Below are 19,193 nucleotides of genomic sequence, written 5' to 3'. Positions count from 1 at the left end.
ATTGTGGGGGCGCGGTCTCGGGTTTCCTGGGATTGTGGGGGAGCGCGGTCTCGGGTTTCCTGGAATTGTGGGGAGCGTGGTCTCGGGTTTCCTGGAATTGTGGGGAGCGCGGTCTCGGGTTTCCTGGAATTGAGGGGAGTGCGGTCTCGGGTTTCCTGGAATTGAGGGGAGTGCGGGCTCGGGTTTCCTGGGATTGTGGGAAGTGCGGTCTCGGGTTTCCTGGGATTGAGGGGAGTGCGGTCTCGGGTTTCCTGGGATTGAGGGGAGTGCGGTTTCGGGTTTCCTGGGATTGAGGGGAGTGCGGTCTCGGGTTTCCTGGGATTGTGGGGAGTGCGGTCTCGGGTTTCCTGGGATTGTGGGGAGTGCGGTCTCGGGTTTCCTGGGATTGTGGGGAGTGCGGTCTCGGGTTTCCTGGGATTGTGGGGAAGGCGGTCTCGGGTTTCCCCAGGGCCAGTCTCACTGAGTGAAGTTTGCCGCTGTTCAGGACGATTCCCAATGTGAGGAGACGGTGGAGCTTGGGAAGTACCAGCGATGCCAGGAATTGCGGGGATTTATGAAGAGGAACCAGTTCAGGCTGGTTCTGATCCGTCGCTCCGGAACAAAGGTAAGTGATTGAGTTGGAATTTTGCAGGGTGGAGGTGTGTTAGGGTGACTGCTCGTCAATGATTTCATCCTCAATGCCTCGGCCTCCTCTCCTGCCCTTCGCCCAATTTCCTACTCCATACGTAAATGATTACTGTCAGGTGTTGCTGTAAACTCTTCTCCCTCCCACTCTGTCCCTCCCACTCCCCTAAATCTTTCCTAAATGCTTATTCAGGCTAAAGCTGACTGAAGCCTTGGCAATCTCTTTGACCCAGAGTCTGCCTTCACACCTCACATGCTATTGATCAGTTACCACTTACTCCCACCTTAACCTCAGCTGTCCCTGTGCTGACCTCACACCCATTGCTGCTGAATCCTTTGTCGACATTTGTCACCTCTAGGCCCGATTCCTTCGTAGAAGGACACACAGCAATATGATCCAGTTCCATCAGTTCCAAGTTCCCATGAAAATCACACACCATTCTGTATTTATATATTAATGTTTATGCAATGGGATAGTATTCTGAAATTTCCTATTTAAAACCATTGTGGGTATCATCGCAAGTTTTCAACACTCCAAAAAGGTGACCCACTGGTGACATTGCCTATGTCACCCAAAATACCAAGAACAAATCTATCAAGTAATGCAATCCAAGTCAGCCTCCCATCCTGTACCCTGTAGACAATCCACCTTACTCAGAGGCCAGCCACCTGTGACCTGTCTTGCACAGTCCTCTCTGAGGCATGTTGGCTGCTGCGCTCCATGGTCTCGCCACATTTTGCAACTTCCTTCAGCTTTGTGTTGCCCTCCTGCCCTCTGACTCACACTATTTGAGTCTTTGCCTCAGCTTCCCAGAACCCCCTTCCCTTCTGGATTGCCCCAACCTTACAAAGAGTTGTCTAATTAGCCTCACTCCCCTGCTTTTTCCCCCATCAAGTATTTATCCAATTCCCTTTGAATATTACTATTGAATCAGTTTACCTTAAATCTATGTTTTCCGGTTACTGACCCTTCCATACTGGAAACAGTTTCTCCTTATTCACTCTATGAAAACTCTTCATGATTTTGAACACCTCTATCAAATCACCCCTTAACCTGCTCTAAGGAGAACTATCCCAGCTTCTCCAGTCTCTCCACATAGCTAGAGTCTTTCAACCCTGGTACCATTCTCGCAAATCTCTACATCCTCTCCAAGGTCTTGACATCCTTCCTAAAATGTGGTGCCCACAATTGGACACAGTACTGCAGCTGAGGGATAACCAGTGTTTTGTAAAGGATTACCATAACTTTCTTGCTTTTGTACTATGTGCCTCTGTTATGAAACCAAAGGTCTTGTATGCTTTTTTAATAGCCTTCTCAACTTGTCCTATTACCTTCAAAGATTTATTTTTATTTATTTTTGTATTTTATTTATAAATACAGCATTGAAACAGGCCCTTCGGCCCACCGAATCTGTGCCGGCCAACAACCACCCATTTATACTAATCCTACATTAATCCCATATTCCCTACCACATCCCCAACATTCTCTTACCACCTACTGACACTAGGGGCAATTTACAATGGCCAATTTACCTATCAACCTGCAAGTCTTTGGCTGTGGGAGGAAACCGGAGCACCCGGCGGAAACCCACGCGGTCACAGGGAGAACTTGCAAACTCTGCACAGGCAGTACCCAGAACTGAACCCGGATCGCTGCAGCTGTGAGGCTGCGGTGCTAACCACTGTACTACTGTGTACATAGATGCAGTGGTTCGAGAAGGCAGCTCACTGCCACCTCTCAGGGCAATAAGGATAGGCAACAAACGCTGGCCTAGCCAGCGACACTCACATCCCTCAAGTGAATAAAAAAACCCAGGTCCCTCTATTTTTGCGCCTCCTTTAAAATTGTACTATTTAGTTAATATTGTCTCTCCTCATTTTTCCTGCCAAAATAAATCAGTTCACACTTTTCTGCATTAAATTTCATCTACCATCAGTCTGCTCATGTCACAAATCTGTTTGACCTTCTGAAGTCTGTTGCTAGCCTTCTCGCTGTTTACTATATTCATAATTTTGTTTTATCTGCAAACTTCGAAACTATGCCCTGTATATCCAACTCGAAGTCAAGAATATATATCTTTTTACTGACCTCAGGGTGATACTACTGTATACCTCCCTCCGCTCTGAGATACAACCATTCACCAGCACTCTGCTTTCTGTCTCTCAGCCAATTTCGTATTCACGCTGCTGCTGCCCCTTTAACAAATCTGTATGGACTTTCATTTATTAACCCATAGTTTTCCTGACAATCTATTTTAACCACTGTTGTTGCCGAGTTTATTCCTTTCTCCTGTTGTGAACAGGAATGTAATATTTGTCACTCGCGTATCTAAAGAGGATTGGAAGATTGTGGCCACAGCCTCTGCCGTCTCCACCCTTACTTCTCCTTTTTGGTCCCAAATTGGCTCCAAATTTCCTTTGACAACGTTTCTACTATTTACATGTTTATAAATGACTTCACTGTTTCCTATTTTGTTGCCTGCTCATCTATTCTCATTCACTGCCTTTGCCCCTCTTGGTGCCTTTTTCAGTTCTCCTTGTACTTTCTATATTCAGCTTGGTTCTCTGCTCTGTTATGAATCTGACATAAGCATCTTTTTTCTGTTTCAAAGAAAGAACAAAGAACAAAGAAAATTACAGCACAGGAACAGGCCCTTCGGCCCTCCAAGCCTACGCCAATCCAAATCCTCTATCTAAACCTGTCGCCTATTTTCTAAGGGTCTGTATCTCTTTACTTCCTGCCCATTCATGTATCTGTCTAGATACATCTTAAAAGACGCTATCGTGCCCGCGTCTACCATCTCCGCTGGCAATGCGTTCCAGGCACCCACCACCCTCTGCGTAAAGAACTTTCCACGCATATCCCCCCTAAACTTTTCCCCTTTCACTTTGAACTCGTGTCCTCTAGTAATTGAATCTCCCACTCTGGGGAAAAAGCGTCTTGCTATCCACCCTGTCTATACCTCTCATGATTTTGTACACCTCAATCAGGTCCCCCCCTCAACCTCCGTCTTTCTAATGAAAATAATCCTAATCTACTCAACCTCTCTTCATAGCTAGCGCCCTCCATACCAGGCAACATCCTGGTGAACCTCCTCTGCACCCTCTCCAAAGCATCCACATCCTTTTGGTAATGTGGCAACCAGAAGTGCACGCAGTATTCCAAATGTGGCCGAACCAAAGTCCTATACAACTGTAAGATGACCTGCCAACTCTTGTACTCAATACCCCGTCCGATGAAGGAAAGCATGCCGTATGCCTTCTTGACCACTTTATTGACCTGCGTTGCCACCTTCAGGGAACAATGGACCTGAACACCCAAATCTCTCTGTACATCAATTTTCCCCAGGACTTTTCCATTTACTGTATAGCTCACTCTTGAATTAGATCTTCCAAAATGCATCACCTCGCATTTGCCCTGATTGAACTCCATCTGCCATTTCTCTGCCCAACTCTCCAATCTATCTATATTCTGCTGTATTCTCTGACAGTCCCCTTCACTATCTGCTACTCCACCAATCTTAGTGTTGTCTGCAAACTTGCTAATCAGACCACCTATACTTTCCTCCAAATTAGGGCGGCGCAGTGGTTAGCACCGCAGCCTCACAGCTCCAGGGACCCGGGTTCGGTTCCTGGTACTGCCTGTGTGGAGTTTGCAAGTTCTCCCTGTGTCTGCGTGGGTTTTCTCTGGGTGCTCCGGTTTCCTCCCACAAGCCAAAAGACTTGCAGGTTGATAGGTAAATTGGCCATTATAAATTGTCACTAGTGTAGGTAGGTGGTAGGGAAATATAGGAACAGGTAGGGATGTTTGGTAGGAATATGGGATTAGTGTAGGATTAGTATAAATGGGTGGTTAATGTTTGGCACAGACTCAGTGGGCCGAAGGGCCTGTTTCAGTGCTGTATCTCTAATCTAAAAAAAAATCTAATCATTTATGTATATCACAAACAACAGTGGTCCCAGCACGGATCCCTGTGGAACACCACTGGTCACACGTCTCCATTTTGAGAAACTCCCTTCCACTGCTACTCTCTGTCTCCTGTTGCCCAGCCAGTTCTTTATCCACCTTGGACCCCATGCGACTTCACTTTCTCCATCAGCCTACCATGGGGAACCTTATCAAACGCCTTACTGAAGTCCATGTATACGACATCTACAGCCCTTCCCTCATCAATCAACTTTGTCACTTCCTCAAAGAATTCTATTAAGTTGGTAAGACATGACCTTCCCTGCACAAAACCATGTTGCCTATCACTGATAAGCCCATTTTCTTCCAAATGGGAATAGATCCTATCCCTCAGTATCTTCTCCAGCAGCTTCCCTACCACTGACGTCAGGCTCACCGGTCTATAATTACCTGGATTATCCCTGCTACCCTTCTAAAACAAGGGGACAACATTAGCAATTCTCCATCATGTCCATGCTGACCAAAAAGAGCTATCCGGTCTAATTCCACCTCGTGGTCTGAATGCATATCCAAGTCTACTTTAAATACGATGAGGGTTTTCAGCCTCTACCACTCTTTCAGACATTGAGTTCCAGACCCCCCACCACACTCTGTATGAAAAAATTACTCCCCAGCTCCTCTCTAATCCTTCTACCAATCACTTTAAATCTACGCCCCTGGTTATTGACTTCTCTGCTAATAAAAATAGGTCCTTCCTATCCAGTGTAGGCCTCTCATAATTTTATACACCTCAATTAAATCCCCCCTTTGCCTCCTCTGTTCCAAAGAAAACAACTTCAGCCTCGTAGTTAAAATCCTTAGTTCATGACAACTTCCATGTCTACCTCTTCTTTACCTCTCTAGTGTGATCACATCCTTCTTGTAATGCGATGACCAGAATTGTACATGGTACTCAAAGCGGAGGTCTAACTAGTGTTTCATACAGTTCTCGCATAACTGCGCTGCTTTTGCACTCTGGGGCTTGGCCAATAAAGAAAAGAATCCCGTATTCCTTCTTGACCACCTTAATTACCTGTCCTACCTTCAGGGATCTGCATACATGCACTCCAAGGCCCCTCTGTTCCTCAACACTTTTCAGAATCCTACCATTTGTTGTGTATTCCCTTGCCTTGTTTGTCCTCCCCAAATGCATTACCTCACACTTCTCTGCATTGAATTTCATTTCCCACTTTTCTGTCCACTTGATGTCTTCCTGCAGGCTAAGCTTTCTTCCTCGCTATCAACCATACGACTAATTTTTCTATTATCTGCAAACTTCTTAAACATACCCCGTACATTTAAGTCTAAATCATTGATATACATCACAAACAGCATGGTTCCCAGTACTGAGCCTTGCAGAGCCCCACTGGCACCAGCCTTCATGTCACAAAACACTACTCTGCTTCCTGCCACTGAGCCAATTTTGGATCCAACTTGCCGCTTTCATTTGGATCCCAAGAGTTTTTAATTTTCTGACCAGTCTGCCATGGGGGACCTTGTCAAAAGCATTGCTATAATCCATGTAGACTATACCAAATGCGCTACTCTCATGACTCTCCTTGTTACTCCCTCAAAAAATTCAATCAAGTTAGTCAGCCACGACCTTCCCTTAACAAATCCATGCTGACTGTTCTTGATTAATCCGTGTCCCTCTAAATGATGATTTATACTGTTTGTCTGAATTTATGCACCACTGAGGCTTGGCTGACTGGCCTGTAATTACTTGGTCTATCCCTTGCTCCCTTTTTAAGCAGTCCTCTGGCAGCACACCTGTAGCCAGAGAGGATTTGAAAATGATGGTCAGATCTTCCACTATTTCTTCTCTTAATAGTCTGGGATACATTTCATCCAGGCCTGGTGATTTATCCACTTCCAAGGATGCTAAACGTCTTGATATTTCTTCCCTCACTTTACCCATTCAGTATTTCACATACCTTCTTAACTACAATGTCTGCTTCATCTCTCTATCTTACATCTGTTTTCACAAAAGAATTATTAAGAACCATGCCCACATCTTCCACTTCGATACACAAGTTACCTTTTTGGTCTTTAATAGGCCTTGCTTTTTCCTTGTTATCCTCTTGCTCTTTATATATTTATAAAATATCTTTGTGTTTTCCCTTGATTTTGCTTGCCAATATTTTTCATGCTCTCCCTTTGCTTTCCTAATTTCCTTTTTAATTTCACCCCTACACTTTCTATACCCCTCTAGGTTTTTTTCAGCATTGTGCTCTTGGCAGTGAACATAAGCTTTCTTTTTTGCCTTATCCTACTCTGTGTGCCCTTTGACAACCAGGGGGCTTTAGATTTGTGAGACCACCCTTTTTCTTTGTGACAACATATTTGTTCTAAAGCCTCTGTCAACTTGAATACCTCCCACTGCTCTGACACTGATTTACCTTCAAGTAGCTATTTACTGTCCACTTTTGCCAAATCACATCTCTGCTGAGTAAAATTCACCTTTCCTCAATTTAAAACTTTACTCTTGGTCTATCTTTATCCTTTTCCAAAGCGACTCTAAATCTAACTGAATTATGATCACTATCACTAAAATGCTTTCCCACTGATACCTCTTCCACCTGCCCAGATTCATTCCCTAAAACTAAGTCCAGAACTGTCCTTTCTCTTGTTGGACTTACTATGTCCAGGCTAAAAAAGTTCTCCACGCATTTTAAGAATTCTGCACCCTCTACCTTTTACACTGATTTTATCCCAGTTAATATTAGGGTGGTTGAAATCCCCTATTATTACTACCCTATTGTTTCTGCACTTTTCAGCAGTTTGCCTACACCTTTGGTCTTGTAGCTCCCTCTGACTGTTTGGGGGTCTATAGTGTATGCCCAGCAGTATAATTGCCCCATTTTTGTTCCTCAGTTTAACCCACATGGTTTCATTTGATGCTCTTTCTAGAATATCATCCCCCCTCATAGCTGTGTGTTTCTTTAACCAATATTGCAACACCCCCCACTTTTTCCATCCCCCTCTCTATCCGGTCTGAAAACGCTGTAACCGGAAATGTTGAGCTGCCATTCCTGCCCTTTAAGTCATGTTTCAGTAATAGCTATAATACCATACTTCCAAGTGCCTATCTGTGCCCTCAGCTCACCTGCCTTTTTCACTCGACTCCTTGCATTGAAGTATATACCACAAATTACTGAACAACTCCTTTGCTTACTTTCTAACTTTTGTTACCTCGACCTTCTATACTTAATTAGTAATTTTCTGCCCTCTATTTCCAGCTTTGCTTCTCTTCCTTCTGAATCTATGCTTAGATTCCTCTCCCACTGCCAAGCCAGTTTAAACCCTTCCCAACAGCACTAGCAAACCTCCCCACCACAATATTGGTCCTGGCTCTGTTGAGTTGCAAGCATCTGGCTTGTGCAGGTCCTCCTTTCTCCAAAAACTGGTCCCAGTGCCACAGGAATCTAAAGCCCTTCCTGCTGCACCATCTCCCCAGCCACATATTCAGTTGCACTATCCTCATATTTCTGTACTGACTAGTGTGTGGCCGGAGATTACTACCTTTAATTCCTTTCCTAGCTCCCTGAAATTGCAGGACCTCATCCCTCTTTCTAACTATGTAGTTGGTACCAATATGGGCCATGACCTCTGGCTGTTCACCCTCCCCCGTCAGAATATTCTGCAGCCACTTAGTGATATCCTTGACCCTGGTACCAGGGAGACAACATACCAACCTGGAGTCACGCCTGCAGCTGTTTCCTGACCTTTGTCCTCCCCTACTGCTTAGCTGAGTCACCCATGGTACCAGGGACCTGGCTGTGGCTGTATTTCACAGAGGAACCATTGCCCTCACCAGTATTCAGAACTGAATACTGGTTGGAGTTAGAGATGCATTCTTGCACTACCTGCCTGGTCCTACTTGACTCCCATTCCCTCTTTGCCTGCACAAACAAGCTGCAGGGTGACTACTTCCAGGAATGTGCGATCCATTTGCTGTCAGCCTTGCACCTCAATGACACCAGCTGCCACTCAAGCTCTGAAACCCAGAGCTCGAGTTACTCCAGCTGATGACACTTCCTGCAAATATGGTTGTCCAGGACACGAGAAACTTCCTGGAGTTCTGGCAGGGAACAAGATGTGCACTCCACAGGACTGAAATGCCCTGCCATGCACTTATTAGACTGTTCTATATAGTATATATAAATGATTTGGAGGAAAATGTAGCTGGTCTGATTAGTAAGTTTGCGGACGACACAAAGGTTGGTGGAGTTGCGAATAGTGATGAGGATTGTCAGAGGATACAGCAGGATATTGATCGGTTGGAGACTTGGGCAGAGAAATGGCAGATGGAGTTTAATCCGGACAAATGTGAGGTAATGCATTTTGGAAGGTCTAATACAGGTAGGAAGTATACAGTAAATGGCAGAACCCTTAGAGGTATTGACAGGCAGAGAGATCTGGGCGTACAGGTCCACAGGTCACTGAAAGTGGCAACGCAGGTGGATAAGGTAGTCAAGAAGGCATATGGCATGCTTGCCTTCATCGGTTGGGGCATAGAGTATAAAAATTGGCAAGTCATGTTGCAGCTGTACAGAACCTTAGTTAGAACACACTTGGAATATTGCGTGCAATTCTGGTCGCCACACTACCAGAAGGATGTGGAGACTTTGGAGAGGGTACAGAAGAGGTTTAACAGGATGTTGCCTAGTCTGGAGGGTATTAGCTATGAGGAGAGGTTGGATAAACTCGTATTGTTTTCATTGGAACGACGGAGGTGGAGGGGCGAAATGATAGAGGTTTACAAAGTTATGAGTGGCATGGACAGAGTGGATAGTCAGAAGCTTTTTCCCAGGGTGGAAGAGTCAGTTACTAGGGGACATAGGCTTAAGGTGCGAGGGGCAAAGTTTAGAGGGGATGTGCGAGGCAAGTTCTTTACACAGAGGGTGGTGAGTGCCTGGAACTTGCTGGGGGAGGAGGTGGAAGCAGGTACGATAATGACGTTTAAGAGGCATCTTGACAAATACATGAATAGGATAGGAATAGAGGGATGCGGTCCCCGGAAGTGCAGAAGGTTTTAGTTTAGACAGGCATCAAGATCGGCGCAGGCTTGGAGGGCCGAATGGCCTGTTCCTGTGCTGTACTGTTCTTTGTTCACTAACTTAACAGAAATAAGTTTAAGACTAAAAAAGCCACTTACCAGCTATTCACCAATCAGCTTCTTCCCTTGTGGTGACGTCACCTCCCTCCCTGATGCTTGCAGTCCATATCTCCAATCAGATGCTAAAAATACTAAACACAAAAAATGCTTTTTAAATCCCTGGTCTGTTCCCACCCCTTTATATCCGGCCTCCGATATCCTGGCATGCTTTTAAAATGTCCACCCCGCTCCTGTTCCTTTGTCTCACATTCATTATTTGTTGTCCTTTTCCATAACTATGTTAAACTTGATAATCCTTAGTGATCCTTGTTTGCGAAATGTTCTCCCACTGTAACATGTTCCCCTTGTCCGATTCATTCCTCCGAACTAGATTCAGCACTGCTTTCTTCCTCATTGGACTGGAAGGACACTGATCAAAAAAGTTTTCTTGTGCACAGTTCAGGAATTCCTCCCCTCTTTGCCCTTTACACTGATATTTTGCCAGTCTATATTAGGTTAATGAATTCCCCCATTATCACTAGAGTTGTTGCATCTTTCTGCAATTTACCTGGAAATTTGCTCCTTTTTTTTCTTCTCACTGTGTGGTGCCTATCGTATACGCCCAGAACTGTAATAGCTCCTCCTATTGTTCCTTAATTCTAACCAAGTAGCTTCTGGCTTTGAACCCTCAAGCACTTCATCCCTCTCCAGTGCTGCAACAGTATTTTTGATCAATACTGTCACCACTTTCTCCTTCCTTCCTTACCTTTCCAGGAATATTAAGTGGCAATTCCTCCCATGCTTTGAGGTAGGTCTCCATTATTGCCATTACATCACAATCCCTGGCAATTTGTGTCTGCAGCTCACTGACCTTATTTACCCTGCTTTGTGCATTTACACACATGCACTTTAAATCCATCCTAGTCTGTCTCACATTTTTCCCCATCTGATCCCTCCTATTTCTGGACTACTCTTTACTCTAATGCTGCTTTTCTCCCACAGCCTTTTGTGCACCTTGTTTCTCCTCTCTTAATACTTTATCGTCATGCCCCTCACCTTTTATTGGTAGAATGTTTTTGGAATGTTGTTCTATTGGGACTGGATGACTAAGGGGATAAGAAAGGAGCTTGTGATGTGAATAAGTACTTGTCCCATATTTGCACTTACTGTGTTTTAAAAACATGTAAATCTCTCAAACATCCTTGGATATGGAAGTTATGTCAGAGAACTGTTAATGCAATGTCTGTGTTTAGAAAGAATAGGATAAAACTGGAAACTATTAACCAGTCAGCCAAATATAGACTGTGGATTAGTTTCTAAAGGCCACATTACAAGACATTCATCTGGAAAAATGGGTTAATTCATGATGGCCAACATGGACTCATGAAAGGCAACTCATGGCTGACCAATGTGATAGTTCTCTGAGGAAATAATGGAGTGTATGGATAAAGAAAGTGTGGTGGATGTTGTGTATATAAATTTTGACAAGGTGCCCTATAGAAGAGTTGATGGAATTGAAGCACATGGTATTAAAGGGAACATGGCAGTGTGGATAAGAAGATGAATGAAGGACTGAACAAAGTCCTGACTTTTCAGAGCAGAGGGTTGTGAATGGAGTGGATAGTCTCTCTATATAAATGATCTGGAATTGGTTATAGGGCCACTCTATCAAAATTTGCATATGAGACTTATCGGCAAGAACCCAGGCAGTCCTGAGCATTTTTCCTTAGTCTGTTAGCAGTGACCAAGCAAATGTTGGAAACAGTAAATATAAATCCAGATTCCCATACTGGTTACAGTCCTCCAAGATGGGCCTAACCCATAGTGCAGCACCTCATCTCTGCGTGTATTGCAGCCCGTATAAAACCATAACTCACTGGAATTATTCAAATAATTGATCCTTATGCCCATAAAATCCTTTGAAATACACATTCGTTGAGAAATCAACCTGCAACTGAGAGGCATTTCACTCAAGTGATGAACAAGTTCTGTAACATACCCAAAGATCACATGATTTCAGCAAATCTACAGCAGCTGTCCTGAATGGATTGTGATGTTGGCCCATAGCCCAGTGATGCATGTTAATTGTTCCAGCATTCACTCGCTCACTACAGAGAGTGCTCCTCACAGAGGTGTTTGCTGTTGGTTCAAAAGATCAGCAAATCAAAGACAGTGAAAGAAACTTGACTCATGGGTTTGTCTTCATAGGAATAGGAGTAGGCCATTCAACCCCTCAGGCCTGTTTCGCCATTCAATCAGATCATGGCTGACCTGTACCTCAACTCCATTTGCTCCTTATTCCTCGATGCCTTTACCCAACTGTTACCACCAGGTGAGGAAGGAATCTCAGGCTCCCCTCTGTCCCCTCTCCTGGTTTGGCCGTAACACAGTGTTTTATCTCCACCTCAGTGAGTCCTTGCTCACTGCTCTCTAATTGTAGGTTTTCTTAGGTTTAAACAAGAAAGATGCAAGTTTATTAACCTTAACACTCTAACTCAGTTAAAATTGCTAAAAATATGCGACACAACCACACTAGCATGCATACGCGATAAATACACACAAATAGATACAGAGGAGGAGAAAGAATTAAAGGGGGAGGGTTTGGAGTGCTTGATGGAATTCAGTTAATTTTTTTTAGTTTGGATGTAAAGACCTTGATTGTAGTTACGTCCTGCAGTTCTCGCAGGGGCCCAGTGCACGCTTTCAAACTTGTTTCTGTCTTGAGGCTTAAGTTGCTTCCATGGGTCCCTGGAATTTTGCTGGAGAGAGAGACAGAGAGAGTGGGGTACTTTCTTCTTGAAGTTCAGTCGCAGTCTGCCCCAAACAATCAATCAATTCCAGATTGTCCAGCAGGTTAGTCTTGTGACCAACTCTTTGTTTGAAACATCATCACCTATGAGGGTTGTTGATTCTTCAAAGCTTACTAGACACACTCGGTGGGGGCGGTGGCTCTTACACAGACAAGATGTGGATCATCACTTTTGCCCAGCCCAATCTTGTTAATTGAATCAAGGAGCACTTCTGTTGTCTCTCTGTTCAACCGCCTCTCAGAATGCAAACATGCAGCATGTTTTCAGCCGTTCAGCTCTGTGGTCTTTTTAAACAAGTTATGTTCAATGTCCATTAAAAGTTCAAATAGTGTTCCATATGACAAAATTGATATGTTTCCATTTGTCAGGTGTGGTTTCGTCACACCAATAGATCAGTTCATCTCAGACTTGAAATGCTCAGTTGACCCCCAGAATCCATAGCCTTCTTGGGGTGGGAAATCCAGATTTCCAACACCCTTTGTGTCTAGAAGTGCTTCTGATTTGACTTTCAAATGGCTTAGCTGTAATTTTAAGGTTGTTCCAGATGCTCCCATCAGAGGAAACTGTTTTATTTACTCTGGCAAATCTTTTTAACATTTTAAACACGTTGATTAACTCATCGCTCAAGCTTCTATATTTCAGAGAATACAAACCAAGTTTATGCAACTGAGCCTCATAATTTAATCCATTTAAGCCCTGTTATCATTCTGGTGATTCTTTTATGGAAAAGGGGAGGGAGATAGAAAGCAGGAAACCACAGGCCATTTCGCTTAACATCTGTCTTAGGAAAATGTTAGAAGTTATTATTAAAGACATTTAGAAAAATTCAAGGGAATCAGGCAGTGTCAACATGGTTTTCTGTAAGGGGAATCATGTTTAACCAATTTATTGGACGGAATTACATGTGCTGTGGATAAAGGGGAACTGGTGGATGTATTGTACTTAGATTTCCAGAAGGCATTTGATAAGGTGCCACATCAAAAGCTCATGGTGTAGGGGTAACATATTGGCACGGATAGAAGATTGGTTAGCTAACAGGAAACAGACAGTAGGCATAAATGGGTCATGTTCTGGTTGGCAAGATGTAACGAGTGATGTGCCACAGGGATCTGTGCTCGGGCCTCAACTTCTTACAACTTATATAAATGACTTGGATGAAGAGACCGAAGGTATGGTTGCTTAATTTGCTGATGACACAAAGATAGGTAGGAAAGTAACTTGTGAAGAGGACATAAAGGGGCTACAAAGGGATGTAGATAGGTTAAGTGAGTGGGCAAAGACCTGGCAAATGGAGTATAATGTGGGAAAGTGTGAAATTACCCACTTTGGCAGGAAAATGTTTTAAAAAGCATCATACGAACATATGAATTAGGAGCAGGAGTAGGCCACTTGGCCCTTCGAGCCTGCTTTGCCATTCAAGAAGTTCATGGCTGAACTGATTACTCCACATTTCCACCTATCCCTGATAACCTTCCACCCCCTTGCTTATCTAAATGATGAGAGATTGCAGAGCTCTGAAATGCAGAGGGATCTGGGTGTCCTAGTGCATGAATCGCAAAAGGTTAGTCTGCAGGTACAGTACATAATTAGGAAAGCTAACAGAATGTTATTATTTATCATGAGGGGAATTGAATACAAAAGTACGGAGTAATAAAAACAAGAAATGCTGGAAATACTCAGCAGGTCTGGCAGCATCTGTGGAGAGAGAAGCAGAGTTAATGTTTTTGACCCGAAATGTTAACTCTGCTTCTCTGTCCACAGATGCTGCCTGACCTGCTGAGTATTTCCAGCATTTCTTGTTTTTATTTCAGATTTCCAGCATCCGCAGTATTTTGCTTTTACAAAAGTACGGAGGTTATGCTTCAGCTATACAAGGCATTGGCGAGACCATATCTGGAGTACTGTGTACAGTACTGGTTGTAAATGCGTTGGAGGCAGTACAGAGAAGGTTTACTAGACTAATACCTGGAATGGGCGGGCTGTCTTATGAGGAAAGGTCGGACAGGCTAGACTTGTATCTGCTGGAATTCAGTAGAGTAAGAGGCGACTTGATTGAAACATATAAGATTCTGAGGGGTCTTGACAGGGTGAATGTGGAAAGGATGTTTCCCCTTGTGGGAGAATCTAAAACAAGGGGTCACTGTTTAAAAATAAGGGGTCCCCATTTAAGACAGAGATGAGGAGAAATTTTTTCTCTGAGGGTTGTGAGTCTTTGGAATTCTCTTCCTCAAAAGGCAGTGGAAGCAGAATCTTTGAATATTTTTAAGGCAGAGGTAGATAAATTCTTGATAAGCAAGGGGGTGAAAGGTTATTGGGAGTAGGTGGAAATGTGGAGTAATCAGTTCAGCCATGAATTTATTGAATGGCGGAGCAGCCTCGAAGGGCCGAGTGTCCTACTCCTAATTCGTATGTTCGATTCTATATATGCTGTACCATATCTTTCCTGAAGTGTGGGTGCCAGGAACTGAATGCAGTTACTCCAGATGGCTTTATACAACTGTAACATAAGTTCCTCCCCTCTGTATTCCAGCTCTCTTCAGATAAAGACCAACATTCCATTTGTCTTTTTAATCACATTTTGTACCTGTCCATTAGGTTTTAGTGATTTATTCACGTGAAAACCTAAATCTCTTCATTTTTCTGGATTTCCTAGCTTTTCTTTCTTGGGTCCAAAGTGGATGACCTGACACTTCCCCACTGAACTGTATCTGCCATAGTTTTGCCCATTCACTTACTCTGTCTATGTACCTTTGCAACTTCCTTCTTAGATCTACACAGCTCACTGTACCTCCCAACTTAGTGTAATCTGCAAACTTGTATATACAATGTTCTATTCTTTCATCCAAGTTATTGATAAATGCGACTCCAGTACAAATTAGTCATAGACTAGAGTCATAGAGAGATACAGCACTGAAACCGGCCCTTCGGCCCACCGAGTCTGTGCCGACCAACAACCACCCATTTATACTAATCCAACATTAATCCCATATTCCCTACCACATCCCCACCATTTTCCTACCACCTACCTACACTAGGGGCAATTTACAATGGCCAATTTACCTATCAACCGGCTGTGGGAGGAAACCGGAGCAACCAGCAGTGACCACACGGTCACTGGGAGAACTTGCAAACTCCGCATAGGCAGTACCCAGAACCGAACCCGGGTCGCTGGAGCTGTGAGGCTGCGATGCTAACCACTGTGCCGCTCAAATTCCGGGGGGAAACCAATTGTCAGATTCTGCCAATCAAAATACCACCTCCCAAACAATTTTCAGCCATGTCATAAGATTGTCCCCAAATCCATGCAGTTTCCTTTTTGCTCCTAATGTCTTATACCTTAGCAAATGCCTTCTGCAAATCCGTATAGAGAACACCCATAGAAACTCCCTTATTAACCATGTCAGTCACTGTCACTAATAATAGATTCCAGTAACTTCCTCAGAACTGACCTAAGACTGAGAGTTATAGAGTCATAGAATCATTGAGTCATTTATGGCATAAAAGGAGGCCATTCAGCCCATTGACTCCATGCCAGCTCTCTGTGGAGCAATCCAATCAATCCCATTCCCCTGCTCTATCCCTGTAGCCCTGCAAGTTTATTTCCTTCAGGTGCCCATCCAATTTCCTTTTGAAATCATTGATTGTTTCCACTTCCACCAACCTCATGGGCAGAGAGTTCCAGGTCATTACCACTCACTCCGTAAAAAAGTTCTTCCTCACATTCCCCCTGCATCTCTTGCCCAAAACCTTCAGTCTGTGTCCCCTAGTCCTTGTACCATCAGATAATGGCAAAAGTTTTTCCTTGTTTAACTTGTATCAGTTCTGTAGTTACCGGGTTTTTCTCTCCTACCTTTCTTAATTAGTAGTGGCATCTCTAATTTTTCAACCCAGTGACACAATTCCTGAATCAAGAGAGCATTTGGAAGATCATAACTAAAGCATCTACAATTTGATCACATACATCTTTTATTACTGGGAGTGGAAACCATTGGGTCCTGGAATTTTATCTGTTTTAAGCCCTGTTATTTTCTCCAAAACTTGTTTTTTAAACTTGTATTCCAACCAATAAATTCCTCCCCTTGAATTAGTTTTAGTTTCCCTCCTCTGTTATTTTTCCCTCTTGCTCTGATGTGCAAACAATTGCAGAATACAATATTGCAAGTCTGCCCATTTCAAAGAACAAAGAACAAAGAAAATTACAGCACACGAACAGGCCCTTCAGCCCTCCAAGCCTACGCCGATCCAAATCCTCTATCTAAACCTGTCGCCTATTTTCTAAGGGTCTGTATCTCTTTACTTCCTGCCCATTCATGTATCTGTCTAGATACATCTTAAAAGACGCTATCGTGCCCGCGTCTACCACCTCCGCTGGCAAAGCGTTCCATGCACCCACCACCCTCTGCGTAAAGAAATTTCCACGCATATCCCCCCTAAACTTTTCCCCTTTCACTTTGAACTCGTGTCCCCTTGTAATTGAATCCCCCACTCTGGGAAAAAGCTTCTTGCTATCCACCCTGTCTATACCTCTCATGATTTTGTACACCTCAATCAGGTCCCCCCTCAACCTCCGTCTTTCTAATGAAAATAATCCTAATCTACTCAACCTCTCTTCATAGCTAGCGCCCTCCATACCAGGCAACATCCTGGTGAATCTCCTCTGCACCCTCTCCAAAGCATCCACATCCTTTTGGTAATGTGGCGACCAGAACTGCACGCAGTATTCCAAATGTGGCCCAACCAAAGTCCTATACAACTGTAACATGACCTGCCAACTCTTGTACTCAATACCCCGTCCGATGAAGGAAAGCATGCCGTATGCCTTCTTGACCACTCTATTGACCTGCGTTGCCACCTTCAGGGAACAATGGACCTGAACACCCAAATCTCTCTGTACATCAATTTTCCCCAGGACTTTTCCATTTACTGTATAGTTCACTCTTGAATTGGATCTTCCAAAATGCATCACCTCGCATTTGCCCTGATTGAACTCCATCTGCCATTTCTCAGCCCAACTCTCCAGTCTATCTATATTCTGCTGTATTCTCTGACAGTCCCCTTCAGTATCTGCTACTCCACCAATCTTAGTGTCGTCTGCAAACTTGCTAATCAGCCCACCTATACTTTCCTCCAAATCATTTATGTATATCACAAACAACAGTGGTCCCAGCACGGATCCCTGTGGAACACCACTGGTCACACGTCTCCATTTTGAGAAACTCCCTTCCACTGCTACTCTCTGTCTCCTGTTGCCCAGCCAGTTCTTTATCCATCTAGCTAGTACACCTTGGACCCCATGCGCCTTCACTTTCTCCACCAGCCTACCATGGGGAACCTTATCAAACGCCTTACTGAAGTCCATGTATATGACATCTACAGCCCTTCCCTCATCAATCAACTTTGTCACTTCCTCAAAGAATTCTATTAAGTTGGTAAGACATGACGTTCCCTGCACAAAACCATGTTGCCTATCACTGATAAGCCCATTTTCTTCCAGATGGGAATAGATCCTATCCCTCAGAATCTTCTCCAGCAGCTTCCCTACCACTGACATCAGGCTCCCCGGTCTATAATTACCTGGATTATCCCTGCTACCCTTCTTAAACAAGGGGACAACATTAGCAATTCTCCAGTCCTCCGGGACCTCACCCGTGTTTAAGGATGTTGCAAAGATATCTGTTAAGGCCCCAACTATTTCCTCTCTCGCTTCCCACAATAACCTGGGATAGATCCCATCCGGACCTGGGGACTTGTCCACCTTAATGCCTTTTAGAATACCCAACGCTTCCTCCCTCCTTATGCCGACTTGACCTAGAGTAATCAAACATCTGTCCCTAACCTCAACATCCGTCATGTCCCTCTCCTCGGTGAATACCGATGCAAAGTACTCGTTTAGAATCTCACCCATTTTCTCTGACTCCACGCATAACTTTCCTCCTTTGTCCTTGAGTGGGCCAATCCTTTCTCTAGTTACTCTCTTGCTCCTTATATATGAATAAAAGGCTTTGGGATTTTCCTTAACCCTGTTTGCTAAAGATATTTCATGACCCCTTTTAGCCCTCTTAATTCCTCGTTTCAGATTGTGCCTACAATCCCGATATTCTTTCAAAGCTTCGTCTTTCTGCAGCCGCCTCGACCTTATGTATGCTTCCTTTTTCCTCTTAGCTAGTCTCACAATTTCACCAGTCATCCATGGTTCCCTAATCTTGCCATTTCTACCCCTCATTTTCACAGGAACATGTTTCTCCTGCACGCTAATCAACCTCTCTTTAAAAGCCTCCCACATATCAAATGTGGATTTACCTTCAAACAGCTGCTCCCAATCTGCATTCCCCAGCTCCTGCCGAATTTTGGTATAGTTGGCCTTCCCCCAATTTAGCACTCTTCCTTTAGGACCACTCTCGTCTTTGTCCATGAGTATTCTAAAACTTACGCAATTGTGATCACTATTCCCAAAGTCGTTCCCTACTGAAACGTCAACCACCTGGCCCGGCTCATTTCCCAACACCAGGTCCAGTATGGCCCCTTCCCGAGTTGGACTATTTACATACTGCTCTAGAAAACCCTCCTGGATGCTCCTTCCAAATTCTGCTCCATCTAGACCTCTAACACTAAGTGAATCCCAGTCAATGTTGGGAAAATTTAAATCTCCTATCACCACCACCCTGTTGCTCCCACAGCTTTCCATAATCTGTTTACATATTTGTACCTCTATCTC

At 44.0% G+C, this 19,193-nt stretch overlaps 1 protein-coding gene across 1 annotated transcript in view; it reads left to right on the top strand.

The window, feature by feature from the left end:
• Positions 1-19,193, top strand: part of LOC137352367 (pleckstrin homology domain-containing family O member 2-like) — a 56,539-nt gene that overhangs the window by 2,074 nt on the left and 35,272 nt on the right. Inside the window, exon 2 of the mRNA XM_068017666.1 lies at positions 485-604. Coding sequence (XP_067873767.1) covers positions 485-604 — 120 coding nt within the window. The remainder of the gene's footprint in view (positions 1-484; positions 605-19,193) is intronic.

The sequence above is a fragment of the Heterodontus francisci genome, chromosome 38 (genome assembly GCF_036365525.1).
Source record: "Heterodontus francisci isolate sHetFra1 chromosome 38, sHetFra1.hap1, whole genome shotgun sequence".
In the NCBI taxonomy this organism is placed as follows: Eukaryota; Metazoa; Chordata; class Chondrichthyes; order Heterodontiformes; family Heterodontidae; genus Heterodontus; species Heterodontus francisci.
The sequence above is the reverse complement of the archived record's forward strand: the minus strand, read 5'-3'. Positions and strand labels throughout refer to the sequence as shown.